The sequence below is a fragment of the Vanessa tameamea genome, chromosome 20 (assembly GCF_037043105.1).
Source record: "Vanessa tameamea isolate UH-Manoa-2023 chromosome 20, ilVanTame1 primary haplotype, whole genome shotgun sequence".
NCBI classification, from domain to species: Eukaryota; Metazoa; Arthropoda; class Insecta; order Lepidoptera; family Nymphalidae; genus Vanessa; species Vanessa tameamea.
In genome coordinates, this window is record NC_087328.1 from 2,446,706 (window position 1) to 2,461,627 (window position 14,922).

The 14,922-nt window shown below is 36.1% G+C and overlaps 1 protein-coding gene across 2 annotated transcripts in view; it reads right to left on the bottom strand.

Annotated features, from left to right (window-relative positions):
- Positions 1-1,880: 1,880 nt before the first annotated feature.
- The window catches only part of LOC113403784 (uncharacterized), a 69,110-nt gene continuing 56,068 nt past the window's right edge, over positions 1,881-14,922 (bottom strand). The window contains exons 3-10 of one of the 2 annotated variants that reach the window (XM_026644375.2): positions 9,577-9,720; positions 6,289-9,413; positions 5,382-5,813; positions 4,963-5,105; positions 3,472-3,565; positions 2,896-2,999; positions 2,302-2,360; positions 1,881-2,096 (exon numbers count right to left, since the gene is read on the bottom strand). In XM_026644375.2, the coding sequence (XP_026500160.2) occupies positions 1,955-2,096; positions 2,302-2,360; positions 2,896-2,999; positions 3,472-3,565; positions 4,963-5,105; positions 5,382-5,813; positions 6,289-9,413; positions 9,577-9,665 (4,188 nt within the window). In that variant the 5' untranslated portion in view covers positions 9,666-9,720 and the 3' untranslated portion in view covers positions 1,881-1,954. Of the gene's footprint in view, positions 2,097-2,301; positions 2,374-2,895; positions 3,000-3,471; positions 3,566-4,962; positions 5,106-5,381; positions 5,814-6,288; positions 9,414-9,576; positions 9,721-14,922 lie in introns of both variants that reach the window. The other variant, XM_026644376.2, reaches the window with a different exon arrangement.

Here is a 14,922-nt window from a genome sequence, read left to right on the forward strand (position 1 = left end):
TGAATTTTCAAGTGCTTAATTTGTGTTAATTCTCGTGCTCGGCAGCGAAGGAAAACATCGTGATGAAACCTGCATGTGTCTAATTTCAACGAAATTCTGCCATTGATATGTACCCAACATAATTGATATTTACCCAAAATTTAATACCGTTGCACAGTTTTTGGTACAGATGAGGAAATTATTTATGGTAAGTGGTCATCGCCGTAGATGTTAGCACTGTAAGAAAAATCAACATTATCTTTTTACCTATGTTACGTCTATTGTGTCTGTAGTTCCACTGGCTCACTCACGCTTCAAGCCGTAACACAACAATACCAAGTATTACTGTTTGGCCGTTGGCACTAGAATATGTCATGAATGAGTTTTGCAAGGCTTGCACGAAGTCCAAGTAAAATCCAAAGTTTATTTAAATAAAGAAGAATGAGAAAGATATATATATAACCTTCACCAATTGTTTTTCACACAATATAAGTCGAGATGCAATCTCAAGATATCATTCATCAGGATTTAAGAAAAAGAAAATATATATTTATATTTTGACTACTTTATTCACTTCCTTCAAATTAATAAGTAAATAGAATTAAAATATTGATAACATTGCCTATTTCATTATTGTCCAGTAAAACGTGTCATTTTATAATTTTTTAAAAATTAATTTGTGGACATAATCAGCATGCCGGAGGCGTAATTCTTAAAATAACTAAAAAGTATAAGATCTAAAAAAATCTTCCAAGAATAATATACAACAACATAAAATTAAAAAGTTTGATGTAATAAGTAATATATTTATATTCTATGATTTTTAAATATAGATTAAATAAAGGTTTCGTTTTTTAAATTTAGATTTCGATGCTTGTTTGACTGAACTTTTTAAATTCCTTCAATATTTAAATTTTGTCACAGATTAAAAAACTAGATTGTCATCGTTTTAGACTGTGGACGGATGAATGAAAGTTGTTTTTCTAATATTAATTAATGAACATTATAGGTGTTCATGAATTAAAACATAGGCAATTAAAAATTAATTTTCTTTTAATTTATTTTTTAATTAAAGACAAATTAATTGTGGTTGATAGATATTTAATTTATCATAACCTCCAACAGAATTCTATGAATACTAAATTTTAAAATAAACTTGAAAATCATTTAAGACAAATGCAAAAGCGGAACCCTGTGGAACGAATAAAAAGTAAGTGAACACAAATTATTTATAAGTACATTTTTTTTAAAATTAAGTACGTATTATTTATACTAGCGTCTAAAACAAGAAATTAAAATTTAAATCTCGCGTTAATATTATGGAATTGTTTAAAACATTTTTAAAATATTAAAAAAGAAATACTTCCCTGAAACAACCTCTAACCTTTTAGTGATGACTATCGTGTCTCATATAATTGACACCATGATAGGTAGGAGACAAAATGGCATAACTTAGAATTCATCATTTTGGCATGTAAATATTTTCATGCATTTCATGTATGTTCATGTTTGCTGTCCTGTGGTTATCTATTTCACTCTTGTACTTGGATTATCCCTAACATTTATAGATTATTTAGGGTGAAGATATACAGACGTTTATTTGAGTGTTTTATTAGAATAGATTTGCATAGAAGACGACAAAAGCCTTAGCATCCAGTCTTAGAGCAACTATGCGAGTTTCTTGCCGTTTCTTCTCGCTGGAGGCTGCTTTCCGAAACGGTGGTAGTATTTTAATATTGACCATTCAAAAACGCTTCGTTGTGAAGTTTACTTGAATAAAATTGATTTGATTTGATTTGATTTGATTTGATTTGATTAGCTTCATATTAAAACTCGTTCACATTTTTTTACTAGCCAACATTTTTATCCGTTTATAAGATTTTGTCATTTTGTCTCTATTCGTGGAATTGTGTTAAATGCGATAAATAATATTGTCTAATAATGATAGATGGGGTCAAGGCTACTTTTACACAAATTAGAAAATGTTTCGTAAATTTAACGGTAGATGGTGTCTGGCCGGCAGAGTGCGCGTGAGATCACGTTCGCTCATAGATGGCGCGCGGGGCTTCCGTCGCGGCACAATGGCGCTGCCCTCCACGGCCAGGCCGTTACGTGCTCTGTAAAGCATATTGTAAATTTACTAATAACTCAAATTACAAAATAAGGACATAACTCCTAAAATATTTGAACGTTACGATAAATAAACACATTCTAAAAAAAAACTTACATATAACAAAAAAATTGAAATCACATTCCAAAACTTTTTTAATATCTATTTATTTTAAACATAATTTTAAGTTTTATTCATGCTTTTCAATGTACCTTATCGGCGTAGGATCTTCTTCTGGAAGCCAGCAATGTAGGGAGTACCCCTGCCGCGTCTGAAACGACGGCCTTCTCGATGTAAATAATATGCTTACTAAATCACGTCTTATTATACCTAATTGAAAGACATATTGCTAAAATAAGCGTTGCTCGACATATAATATATAAACTTAATAATGTTATATATCGATGTAACTGTAAAAAACATCCTCTTGTACATTTTGATTTGGACTACAAAATTGTTTGAAGTTGATGACTCATCTAAGTAAATTATAATCATCCGAATCGGTTTTGATGTTTTTGAATAAAATTAACGAAAATGTCAATGAATCAAATTCGTCTTTTGATTATATTATGGTACGTGCATTACTGTAGCCAATGTTTTATTATGGTGTAGCCTCGGAGGGCCCAGGCTTCTAAAAAAAGAATTTGGAAAAAAATATGATTTACTAGTCTTTTGGGGAGGCCACCTAGCTTACTACGGCTTGAACTCCCATACCCCGCCCTGGTTACGCTAATGGGTTCACGATAGTAATAGGTATTAGGAGACCATAATGACGTAAGATGTCATCGTTTAAGCTGCAGCTTTACCTTCACAGAGCTTCTCGTTTTGCTACGTGAAGCGCGGTACGTGTGGAGATCAGGCAGCATCTCGGATGACTTATTCACACTCTTCGACGCAACTATTGAAGAGTCTGAAATTAAAAAATAAATGTATGGTAATATCGTATAATGTGTTTCACGTGGTTATCCCTGCCCATATCTATTGGCTCAAAATTAACAGCCTGTAAATATTCCACAGCTAGACTAAGGCCAATACAAAATCCCCCCCCCCCCTCCAGGTTTGATGCTTATTTCACCTTGCTGCTCCAATGCGGTGTAGTGCATACTAATGTACACATATTAATATTATCATTCATCGTCTTCCAAAAACTGTATGTGTGTTCGTGTGCATTTGTGTATTTTTATTGCACTATAGACAATGATTTAATTCTAAACGGAAAAAAAGTATAGTTTTTGTTTTCATAAAACTCATAAAATGGTAAGTTTTGCCGGCTTAGCCTGGCCTAGACCAATTCGTATCTACTCTCCAAACAAATTCTATGGGAACACACACGTAGGTATTCAATTATGGTACCAAATAAAAACTATTTAAAAAAAAATTACCTGAAGCCTCCTTTTTCACGGTAAGCGTGAGTCTGCCCGCCTCGTCGAGTGAACGGCGTGTGTGTCCCTGCGTGCATTGCGCGCCGCAATCAACCTGAAATCAATTGCATAACATCATAAGTCAATATCGAAATGAGATTCTAATATTTTATGTATTATATAAGTTTCTCCTCTTCTCGTGACGTAATAACACTTTTATGACTATTTTATTTTATGTGTTTAATTCATTACTCACTACTAATTACATAGTTATTCAAGTATTTTAATTCTACCTATTCTAAAACCTACCTATGGAAAAAATCGCGCTTTGAAAAGTACAAAATAAGAAAATATTCGTATCCAACTTTTTTTTTTAGTAATATTATAACTGCGAAATTAATTGTCTCTTACCTTTTCATGCTGAAACCGCTGAACCGATTTAGATGAAATTTGGTACGGAGATGGTTTGATTTTATACGCCTTAGGCTACTTTTTTATTTTTTTTAATATCACCTCTCGAGTTGATAATATATGGTTGACGGTTTGTGTGCTATAGATAAATTGTTATAAACTTAGCGCGGGTAAAGCCGTAGGTTCAGCTTGTATCCATTAAGAAGACAACTTAGAAATAATGATGACCTCCGTAGTTCAGTAGGATGTACACCGGTTTTCATGGGTACGCCACTCCGAGGTCCCGGGTTCGATTCCCAGCCGAGTCGATGTAGAAAAAGTTCATTAATTTTCTATATTGTCTGTATGTGGTACCGTCGTTACATCTGATTTGCCATAACACAAGTGCTTTAGCTACTTACATTGGGATCAGAGTAATGTATGCAATGTTGTACAATATTTAAAAAAAAAAAAAATTAATTAAACATGATGCTTAGAGGATAGCCGGGGTCACATATGTATATATATCATTATGCCCCAAGGATCGCTTACTGCTGTGATAATTGTTGTGTAAACAAACCTTGTTGGATAAGACAGTCGGCATACGTTCTTCAAAATACTTTTTTCGTTCTATTAAAAATCAATATGCTTGCCCCTACATGGTTAATTAAGATTCACAAGATCACTTTCGAATCGTGATGTACAAGTTTGTAGCTAATGAAGTCACCGGTTTTAATTTAGGAGAACTGGTGATGAGAACTTCATGGTGTGATATAAAATAAAAAAATATTATTACATTACATTACCTTATTTTTGCTACAAAAATTTTACTTGATTTGATTTCTAAGGAATACATATTTTATATTTTAATCATTGTCGTTTTGGTTTGGTTACAGACACCTTAAAGTGACGTAATTATTTCATAGAAAATCTTTTATTCGTTATTTAATCCGTTCCGTTCCGTTAAATTTATTTTACGTTAAGGTAATATTATTTAATTTATCAATAAAATAAAAGTTATTTTTAATTTAATTATAAGAGCCATTTGTGTCAATCGTTATTAATTTTTTTTTTTTATAATAACAATTTAATAAAATCATTCAAATTCAAAGATCGTCTTACAGCGCGTGCGCAGGGCGGGGCGCGCGGTGTCTGTTCGGATATCACGGAGCTACGTCGCCGTGGATCCGGGAAGCGCAGGCGCATCTCGACATCGTTGGGTAACGCAGCCGGACACGAACCTGCGACTGTCACCGCCCACTCGCCTACGAAAATACTTACTATTTCCTTATGTGATAGTCGCAATATTTTTATTTTTTATACGACAGATGTTATGGATGTATGAATGTTCATAATATCTATCCACTTGAAACTGTCTTTGCAAACCTTAAATTTAGATACTTTTTAATCTTAGAAAGAAAAATATATTATAAAGCGAACACGCGACAGTGACATAAATTTCAAAGGTGAAAGCATATTAAATATAAATTATGAACATGTATAATCTACAAGCTTTTGTTACGATATCGAGTGGTCTGAACCTGGGGGGGCGGCGCGTCGTCGTCTGCGGCGCGCTGTGAGCCACGCGGGCGCCAGCGAACACAGCAGACTGCCACTCGACTCGCTCGAGCTCCATCCCTCCTCACCGTCCTCTCCCTCGCGCTTCCCACACCCTCCCCTCTGTCTCTTCTCCTCATCTACATTCACCTGACTCTTGCCCCGTCTCTCCCTCCCAGTCGCACCCAGCAAATTTCGAACTTTCAAGCGCTCTTTTCGGCGCTCTTTATCTCCCAGTGACGAGACCTCAGAAGATCGTCTCTCGGAGAGCGAGTTCGACCCCAGACTTTCCTCGTCCTTTTTGCCGCGCTTGAGGCGAAATATTGAGGGAATTGTTTCTCTTTCGCTGTTCCCGCCTCGTAACCGACGGGTCGGCTCGCACTGCGACGAGATCGACTTCCGCCTGACGGTGGAACCTTCGCATAAATAAAACGAACATCCAGTTTTCATATGTTTTATTAGACTTCGATCATAAATATACTGTATATACTACGTACTACATAAACGATTACGTGCTCGCGTGCTTCTCGAAATACTGTGATGTTTTTATAAACGTATTACAAGTGTCATAACAACGGGTGTTTGTAACTGTGTGTCCATAACTTTATCTCTTACGATATAACATGTAACATAACAATTTCCGCCAAAGATTTAACCTTAGTGATATCGAAATCCACATACATAACAATATATTTAACTTTACGTAATATAATATAATTTAGTAAATTCAACCTTTGCAGGATATCGCTAATATAAATCTGATTTAATTTAACAATGAATTAAACATACTATTGCTATAACTCCGTGAAAGTCCAGTCGTTCGGAGTTACTACAGAGATGGCAAAGCGGTGCGGTGGGTTAGCAGCGGCGGTGCAAGCGTGCGCGCGATACCTTCCTCCTCGTGCCTCTGCGTCGACGCCCGCTTGGCGAGTTTTGGCTGCGTCAGCTGCTTGCGGCTCGTGTGCTGACAGTGGTTTCGTTCGCGCGCCTCGGTGTTCGATATTCGTATAGGACTCGTACAAGCCGATTTGCGAATCGGTGACGTCATCGCTCCCACATTGACATGTACTGGTGCGCGGTACACCTCGTGAATAGGCGAAGTTCCTGTACTTTTCATCTCTGCACATCGTATCTCTGTAGATACTCCTCTGTTATCGTAGTATTGGCCAGATTCGGTCGGTTTGGTTCTCTTTTCTTCCTGATCGGTCGAATATAAGCCGTCGCTTAGACTTGGAGCTGATGCTCGACGGTTGTAAGCGGAGTCATCGCCTGTTGATTCTATACTGAGGCTACTTCTTTCTTCCGGTATAATATCAAATACATTTTTAAAGCGTAATGAATTTGAGCGTGCACGTGATTCGCAAGGAACGGAACCGCGACGCGTGGGCGCATCTTGAACATCCGTGAGAATTTCGTCTCCCAGCGCCTCTAGCAACATGTTAGCTAGCAGATGGCTCGGTTTGCCGTTTCTCTCTCGCGAGAGGATCGGTGGAGTTCTTTTACTGCCGTTACTTTTATTTTTTTGTGTATTACCATCATATACCCTTTGAATTTTCTCATTCACGGGAACTGGAATTCTTGATTTTCTATTCCTCGAATTTAGATTATGATTTTCATCTGAAGTGGTCGTATCAGAATTTTGTGAACTATTAACATACTCGATTATCTCAAGTATTTCAATACATTTATTCCCGTCGTGAATCTCCGATTTTTGGTATATTCGCTTTGGACCACCTTCATCTGATGAAATTGGTGGATGTGTTTGAAGAGAAAGTTTGCCTCGTATGAGTCTTTCACTTTTTCTATGATCTTTATCGAGATTGTCTGAGCACGAATGAGAAACGATATTTTTGACTAACTTCCGTGCATTTCTGTTATTATTATTTTTACTATCTTTCTTCCATTGCTTCTTCAATAAGTTTTCATCTGATTTTGTAGCAAGTAATTTATTCGATCGTTGACTTATACGCATACATTTATACTCGTCTTGTGCTATTTTCGCAATAACATCATCTATGATTGCATTTATTATAATCATGCATTCCTTTTCCACTTCTTTCTTTGATTTATAGAGTTCTTGACGATTTTGAGATTCAATATCTCGTTTCAATTGCTTCACCTTACTACGACGCGCACATTCCATGCGCATTTCTCGTTTCCTGTGACGCCGGTATAATCTCTGTTTTATAGTTTCGGGCATATGGTCGGCTACTACGATATTCTCTTTTTCGCAGTCGCAGTCATCGTCTTTTATTCTTATAAAGAATGATTCACCTTTTTCTTTTGGAGATGTAGTTTGATTGGCATTTTCAGGTAGTAAATCTAAGACGTCTATAGCTGATCGCACAAGTTCACTTCTTTTGTTGTTATTAAAGGATCTTCTTAAAAGTATCGATCGCGGAGAGTTTGGATCATCTAGACTGTCAACAAGGCTTGTGCACTCTGAACCCAAAAGTTCAGCATCCTCGGAAGAAGATGTATTGACTTCCATCGACTCGGTGTGCGGAAAGGCAGAAAATCGGGGTACGATAGCATTATCATCTACTTCCTGATAATAGTTACCAGAAACAACTCCCCCTAGTATTTGACCGCCCGCTGAATTTCTTGTCGTCTGCATTTCAATGGTCTCAGTATTTTGAAATGAACTATCATTATTTTCTATAAAGACATCAACATTTGAAATTTCAATGTGCGAAATTCCTGGTCGTTTTCCATCTGGCGAATGTACATCTGGTTCAATACTCTGAAGCTCTTCCTGAAAAAGTTTCTGTATCTGTTGTAAAACTGCTTTGTTTACACTTTCATTTGGTATATTCAAAAAATTCTCAGACTTAGATTGGTTATGATTATGTGTAACCTCTTCATGTCGCAAGCTATCAGCGGAAGTAACATTATTATTAGTTTCAACACTAGGTGCTTCATCGCGAATATTTACACTACACGAGTCACGCGGATTATTGCAATTGTCCCGCCTTCCATCACTCTCGTAAAGCTCTTCGTTACCAAATATGATTTGATTGTTAGATGTTGGGCTCAAATGAACAATTGTATTAACACCAGTGTTTTGTAATTTTACTTTGATTTCTTTTTCAACGATGCTCATCTTCCGATCACTCCCAATTGACGCGTTCATTGACTCGAGCTGATCGGTTAGAGAATTTAAACTCTCAACCAGAATATTAGACACGTACTCATCTATATCTATATTAGAGTTTTTGTAATTGGATACTTGACTTTTATAAAGTAATTTTTCAGGTGAACTGCTCTTTATTACTGGAGCTGGTCTTACGTCTAATGTTTCAGATACGACGATTTCTAAGATATCATAAGGAGGCGTCTCCAAAGTTAGAGGTTTATTATATGGAACGACATTGCTTTCCTCATTTTCTGCACTAACTGACCTTTCGCTCACTCGACCGTCTATGTACTCGCTTGTTGATACATGAGTGAATGGTTCGGGATTTCTGAATGCAACTTCTTTCATTGTTGGCATAGATTTTGTAAATGCATCAGAAGAATCAGTAAGAGATCGGTCAGTGGTCTCAACGTGTAGAACGGGACTGTTGAGAGGAGTACAAACTATTCGTGTCTTATCTACACTGCCGGTACGTCTTGGTGATATTTCCCTGGCAATCGCTGAGTCTGAAATAGGGTCGGTACAGGAGGATGCGCCTCTAACTGGAGAACTTGATGAGCAGTCGGAATGTCGATCTCGGGAGGAGTCTAGTCTGAGACGTCTAGGTGAAGTACGTAATTCTGAATGTGACGCATCGAGTGAACGCGTGCCGCAAGGAGCACAGGGAACACAAGGACAAGCTCGAGCTGGAGATGCACCAGCTCTGCCCCATAGCCGTAGTAAGGCAGATTTTCGCATATGTTCTCTTTCGCGCCGCGCACCACCCGCTCGAGCACCACACCAAGCACACGAACTTCTCGTTCCAGCTGCCGTTCCAGAGGCACTCCAACGTCCTCCTTCATCGCCTTCAGCCTCAGATCTCTGCTGAGCCAGCCTGTATCTGTAATTGCAACAAATGGATAAATAAATAAGTAAAAAGAAAGTATCCCAACATCAACGTACGACGAGGAAATAATAAATATTTCTTCAAAGGAACTAATGCGCATAAAAAATCTTTTCAGTACCGATCTGAAGATCCTAATTAAATATAGTAGTTTGCTTACTTTCTCATGATAGTTTCCGGCATGGAATATCGCCGGCGCAGCAACCCAGGTGATGCGGCGGCGCGTGCCGGTACCTCATTCCCCCACATCTTGTCCACACTTGTCCGCTCGCAAGACGCGCACGAATCGTCGCTTACCGCTTTCCTGAAATAAACAAATAAATTATTTATTTTTGTATAATTTAATTTTTTATACCCATTAATAAAAAAAAATATGGCCATCCTATATGTTCGAGCGAATTGATAAATAAAACAAATAAATAAATATATTAATTAAAATAAATTAAAACATACAGCTTCCTTAATAATATATACAAGTTCTTCTTATGAGCATTGAAATATATAGTATACGCTCGACACACAAGGAAGTCGAAAGTGGCGGAGAAGTACGAAGAGTGACGGCATACCAGAGTGTCATGCCGTTTCCCGTCACGGCATACAAATCGAACTTACCCCCAAATCACGCTAACTGATGTTTTACTTCAACATTAGATTTTTTCCGTTGAATGGATGGAATGGATTCCTTTATCAATTCGCTACAGGAATAATGAACCAGACATTCAGTTTTTGTCGCCGGTAAAGAAATTGAGACTATTATATGTTCAAGATAATACTCTCAAATAAAACAATATAGGTATACACGAACGCCTTTAAATTTACGAAGTATTTCTCCCACTTAATTAACGATACTTAACAGCATACACATTACGAACACAAAAACGTATATTCATTTTACATCTACACATATAAAAATGGATGTTGGCTTATTAGCTTAACTTAGACTCATTTTGACAAATTAAATGATCATGTAAGTTGGCAGAAATTTGTATTTTTTCAGGGAGAATTTTATACTATCAACCTTCCTGCAACTCACCACTAGATGGCGCTGCAACAAATCAATTTCTAACAAATCTCTCTACAGTTCAACCGTTTGCCGTGACGTGATGGATGGACGCTATACGTTTGAACACGGAGATTATTTTAGCGCCAGTCGTATTTAACAATATTTATAAATTTAAAGGGGCATTTGTAAAGCATTCCGAGCTTGAAGCTAAAACATGTATATACAATACATATATTGGTATATATATCTCTATTTAGTGTATAACAAAGTCGCTTCCCGCCGTCAATACGTTTAGATCTTTTAAACTACGCAACGGATTTTAATGCGTCTTTCACCAATAAACAGAGTGATTCACGAGGAAGGTTCAAACATGCATATATATATATAGTAGAAAAAAGATGATTTCCTTGCCGGAAAAAATAAATCAAGAATGTTTATGTTTAAATGTTGTATACCTTTATCATATCCGTGTGAACCCGGGAAGAGTAGCCAGTACACAATATAGAAATTACGTGATATATCCAGAAACTAGCGTACATTTTATAAAGAGGAAAACACAAAGGCTTTTCTTGAATAAATAAAACGTTGAAGGATGAAATTACTCGTGCAGCCCTTGGTCTTAATTGAAATTAAAAAATGTGTGCTGTAATTACTATGACTATTAAAACATTAGTGAATAAGTAAGTACCATTTATGTTTCACGTACTTTTTTAATTTGTACTCGACGGTGCTGGAAAACATTAGAAGATAACTCGCATTTGAGTAGCATGGTGAAGTAAGCTCCAAGCCTTCCTGTTAAATAGAGAAGCTTAGCCCAGCAGTGGGATATTCACGCGCTCTTACTTTAACTTTTACTAAATATTGAGATATGTTAGAAACGAAATTAAGGATCAGAAAATAAGTAGATATTGGGTAAGGTTGATGATGTATGTTTGCAAAATTATTATTTGATTAGCAGCAGTTCAGACCCGAGATGGCCCAGTGGTTAGAACGCGTGCATCTTAGCCGATGATTATGATAACACCACTGAATTTTCATGTGCTGAATTTGTGTTTATAATTCATCTCGTGCTCGGCAGTGAAGGAAAACATCGTGAGGATACCTGCATGTGTCTAATTTCAACGAAACTCTGCCACATGTGTATCTACCAACCCGCATTGGAGCAGCGTGGTGGAATATGCTACAAAACTTCTCCTCAACAGGAGAGGAGGCCTTAGGCCAGCAGTGGAAATTTACAGGCTGTTAATGTAAAAAACAAAAATGTTGATTAGCAGAATTATACAATCGGTTGGCCTAAAAATAATATTTATAATATGTAATCTCTAAGTTAGTTAGGTTGGGTTATAAGATATTTTTTATGGACTAAATTAATTATACTCCCTATCCGCTGATTGCTTAATAAAACTTAATTCGAAAGCTGCCAATTTTACATAGCTTGCTGATCAATTAAGTTGTTTTAGCCGCTTACTAGAAGGAGCTTAATGTACTTTGTTTACTTACAAAATACATTTGGACCGCACAAGCGCTTAAATTAGCAGACCATTTAAATGACACCCATAACATAAAGTATGTATCGTGCTCACTAGAGAGACCCAACCTTAAATATGCTATGTATACTGTGGTAAAGAACAAATTAAAAAAAAAAACAACAAAAGAAATAGAAATCAAATATTAGCCATGAAATTTGAAATTGGAATCTTATAAAATCATTCTTTTATAAGATTCCAATTTGAAATTTAAGGCGAAAGACTTCACAAATCAGATAAATTTTCATGATACGAAAAATTTCAGACACAAATGCTGTAGCGGCTGGTCTTACATTGTACCGTCTATAAAAATCCACTGAATGGTGAAATGAAGTCTACCTTTTTTTCCCTTAATCTGAATTTTCCAACGTCTCGTCATATAAATATTGTATTCAGAAACTAAGCTGAGATGTTCCAGTCAAAATATTTACTCAATATACATATAAGTGGTAGAATATCTGACGGTTGGGTGGTACCTACCCTGACGGATTAACACTAAGACCGACCACCAAGAATACATATATATCCATTGACGCCCGAATGGTGTTATATTCTCCGAGCCTTTTTACCAGAAAAGGAAACATTGGCTTAAAATTAGTTATGAAATCTCAATAAATTTACCAGTGAAGATTATCGGTACATTATGACAGGAAGTAATTATTATAACACCACTTTAATCGACTTCATAACGGATATTAAAAATTCGTAAGAGCTTCTTCAAGGCCTGAACACTATATACAACGTAGACAGAATCCAAACTACTACTTAAGGCCTCCTCTCCCTTTGAGGAGAAGGTTTGGAGCATATTCCACCACGCTTCTCCAATGCAGGTTGGTGGAATACACATGTGGCAGAATTTCGTTGAAATTAGACACATGCAGGTTTCCTCACGGTGTTTTCCTTCACCGCCGAGCACGAGATGAATTATAAACACAAAAGCACATTAAAATTCAGTAGTGCTTGCCTGGGTTTGAACCCGCAATCATTGGTTAAGATACACGCGTTCTAACCACTGGGCCATCTCGGCTCAGACACGATATCAAATCAAAATAAAAAAATATCACAGCAAATGTTCTACTATTTACAGGTAGTCTCACCATGTACCACCACATCGCAAAATATGTATTTAAAATATAAATTAAACTTAATCAATAATTAGAGATAAGAATTATGATACATTTCTTAACTATTATATAAATAATAATAATTAATAAAAACAATATTTTTTGAAGGCAGATAGGCAAATACCTGCCTGTATACTGCCTAATACATTTTCCATGTATATAGGCTACCTGTTGTCGCCCATATACTTTGATAATGTTAATAAAATCGATTATTAATTACTTCAAATGTAATTCCGTAAAGCTGTTATTCCACTGGAGCACATAACAACATAACGTATTTTTATGAGTTAAAATGTCATGGCTTGTAAGAAGTAGAAAATATTGTTACACCGGTTCGGAACGGAATTCTATCGAGAATCATTTGCAGGTACTATTAAAAAGTTTAAATATACAGTTACGGACATACAGTTGTTAATTTAATGTTGTATTATAGCTTAGCTCAAAAGTTATCGATCTATTAAAAACATTTTTGTGTAGTGATTTTGTAGTAATTTGCAATAATTTGTTAATTTACGTATATTTTTACTTTTTTTTTTCAATGTCATATTGTTTTTCTAAAGTTTGTAGATAGTTAACGCACTCTTTTATAATGTAAATGACAGTATTATTACCCGTCGAATAAGGTTATTTTTATCACAGTGAAACCTAAACTTTTACAGATATGATGTTTTTTGTACACACGTAGAGAAATTTCATTAAAAAAATCAAAATGGCTGCCATTTAGCGTGGAGGTGGGATGGACCCAAATTTATGCTGTATTTGTATATTAAAATAGTTGTTTTATTAGTATCTAAAATATCGCTAGTCCGTAACCGGACACACTGTATAAGAATACTAGAATTAGAAATATATTATGTATACCTACTTATATTATAAAGAGGATTTATTTTGTATATATGTAGGCCCGTAGGGGCTAATCGCCCTATTAGAAAGCTACATTGTTCCCGAGTGCTATAGGATATAAATGATATTTATATCAAATAATATTATTAATTAATTAATTCCAACATGCAAATCCGGGCCGGATCGCTAGTATTAAATTAAATACAAAATTCGTAGTTTATGTTCATTCTGCAAATTACAATACTCGTCATCTCAAACTTAAAAATTAATAACGCATTTTCCAATAGTAAGACCTTCCGATAGAAGAACCGGTGTACGCCACTCCGAGGTCCCGGGTTCGATTCCCGGCCGAGTTGATGTAGAAAATTTCATTAGTTTTCTATGTTGTCCTAGGTCTGGGTGTATGTGGTACCGTCGTTACTTCTGATTTTCCATAACACAAGTGCTTTAGCTACTTACATTGGGATCAGAGTAATGTATGTGATATTGTCCAATATTTATATATTTATATTAAAAACACCTCTGAAAAGGGTTTCTTACTGTCGGAAAATGCGTTAGAGTTGTATGCATTAAAAATGACAAGGTATTCTCCAATTTGAGCCTCACTTTTCCTATCTTTCGAACTTAGTATCGTATATTTATATTAGCAATGTAATACAGACAAATTTTAACCAATGGACCACCACTAGTTGAATTAGTTGTATATATATTTTAATATTATAATATTTTTTTACCAATCTTATTTCTTATTGAGCCGAGATGGCCCAGTGGTTAGAACGCGTGCATCTTAACCGATGATTTCGGGTTCAAACCCAGGCAAGCACCACTGAATTTTCATGTGCTTAATTTGTGTTTATAATTCATCTCGTGCTCGGCGGTGAAGGAAAACATCGTGAGGAAACCTGCATGTGTCTAATTTCAACGAAATTCTGCCACATGTGTATTCCACCAACCCGCATTGGAGCAGCGTGGTGGAATATGCTCCATACCTTCTCTTCAACGGGAGAGGA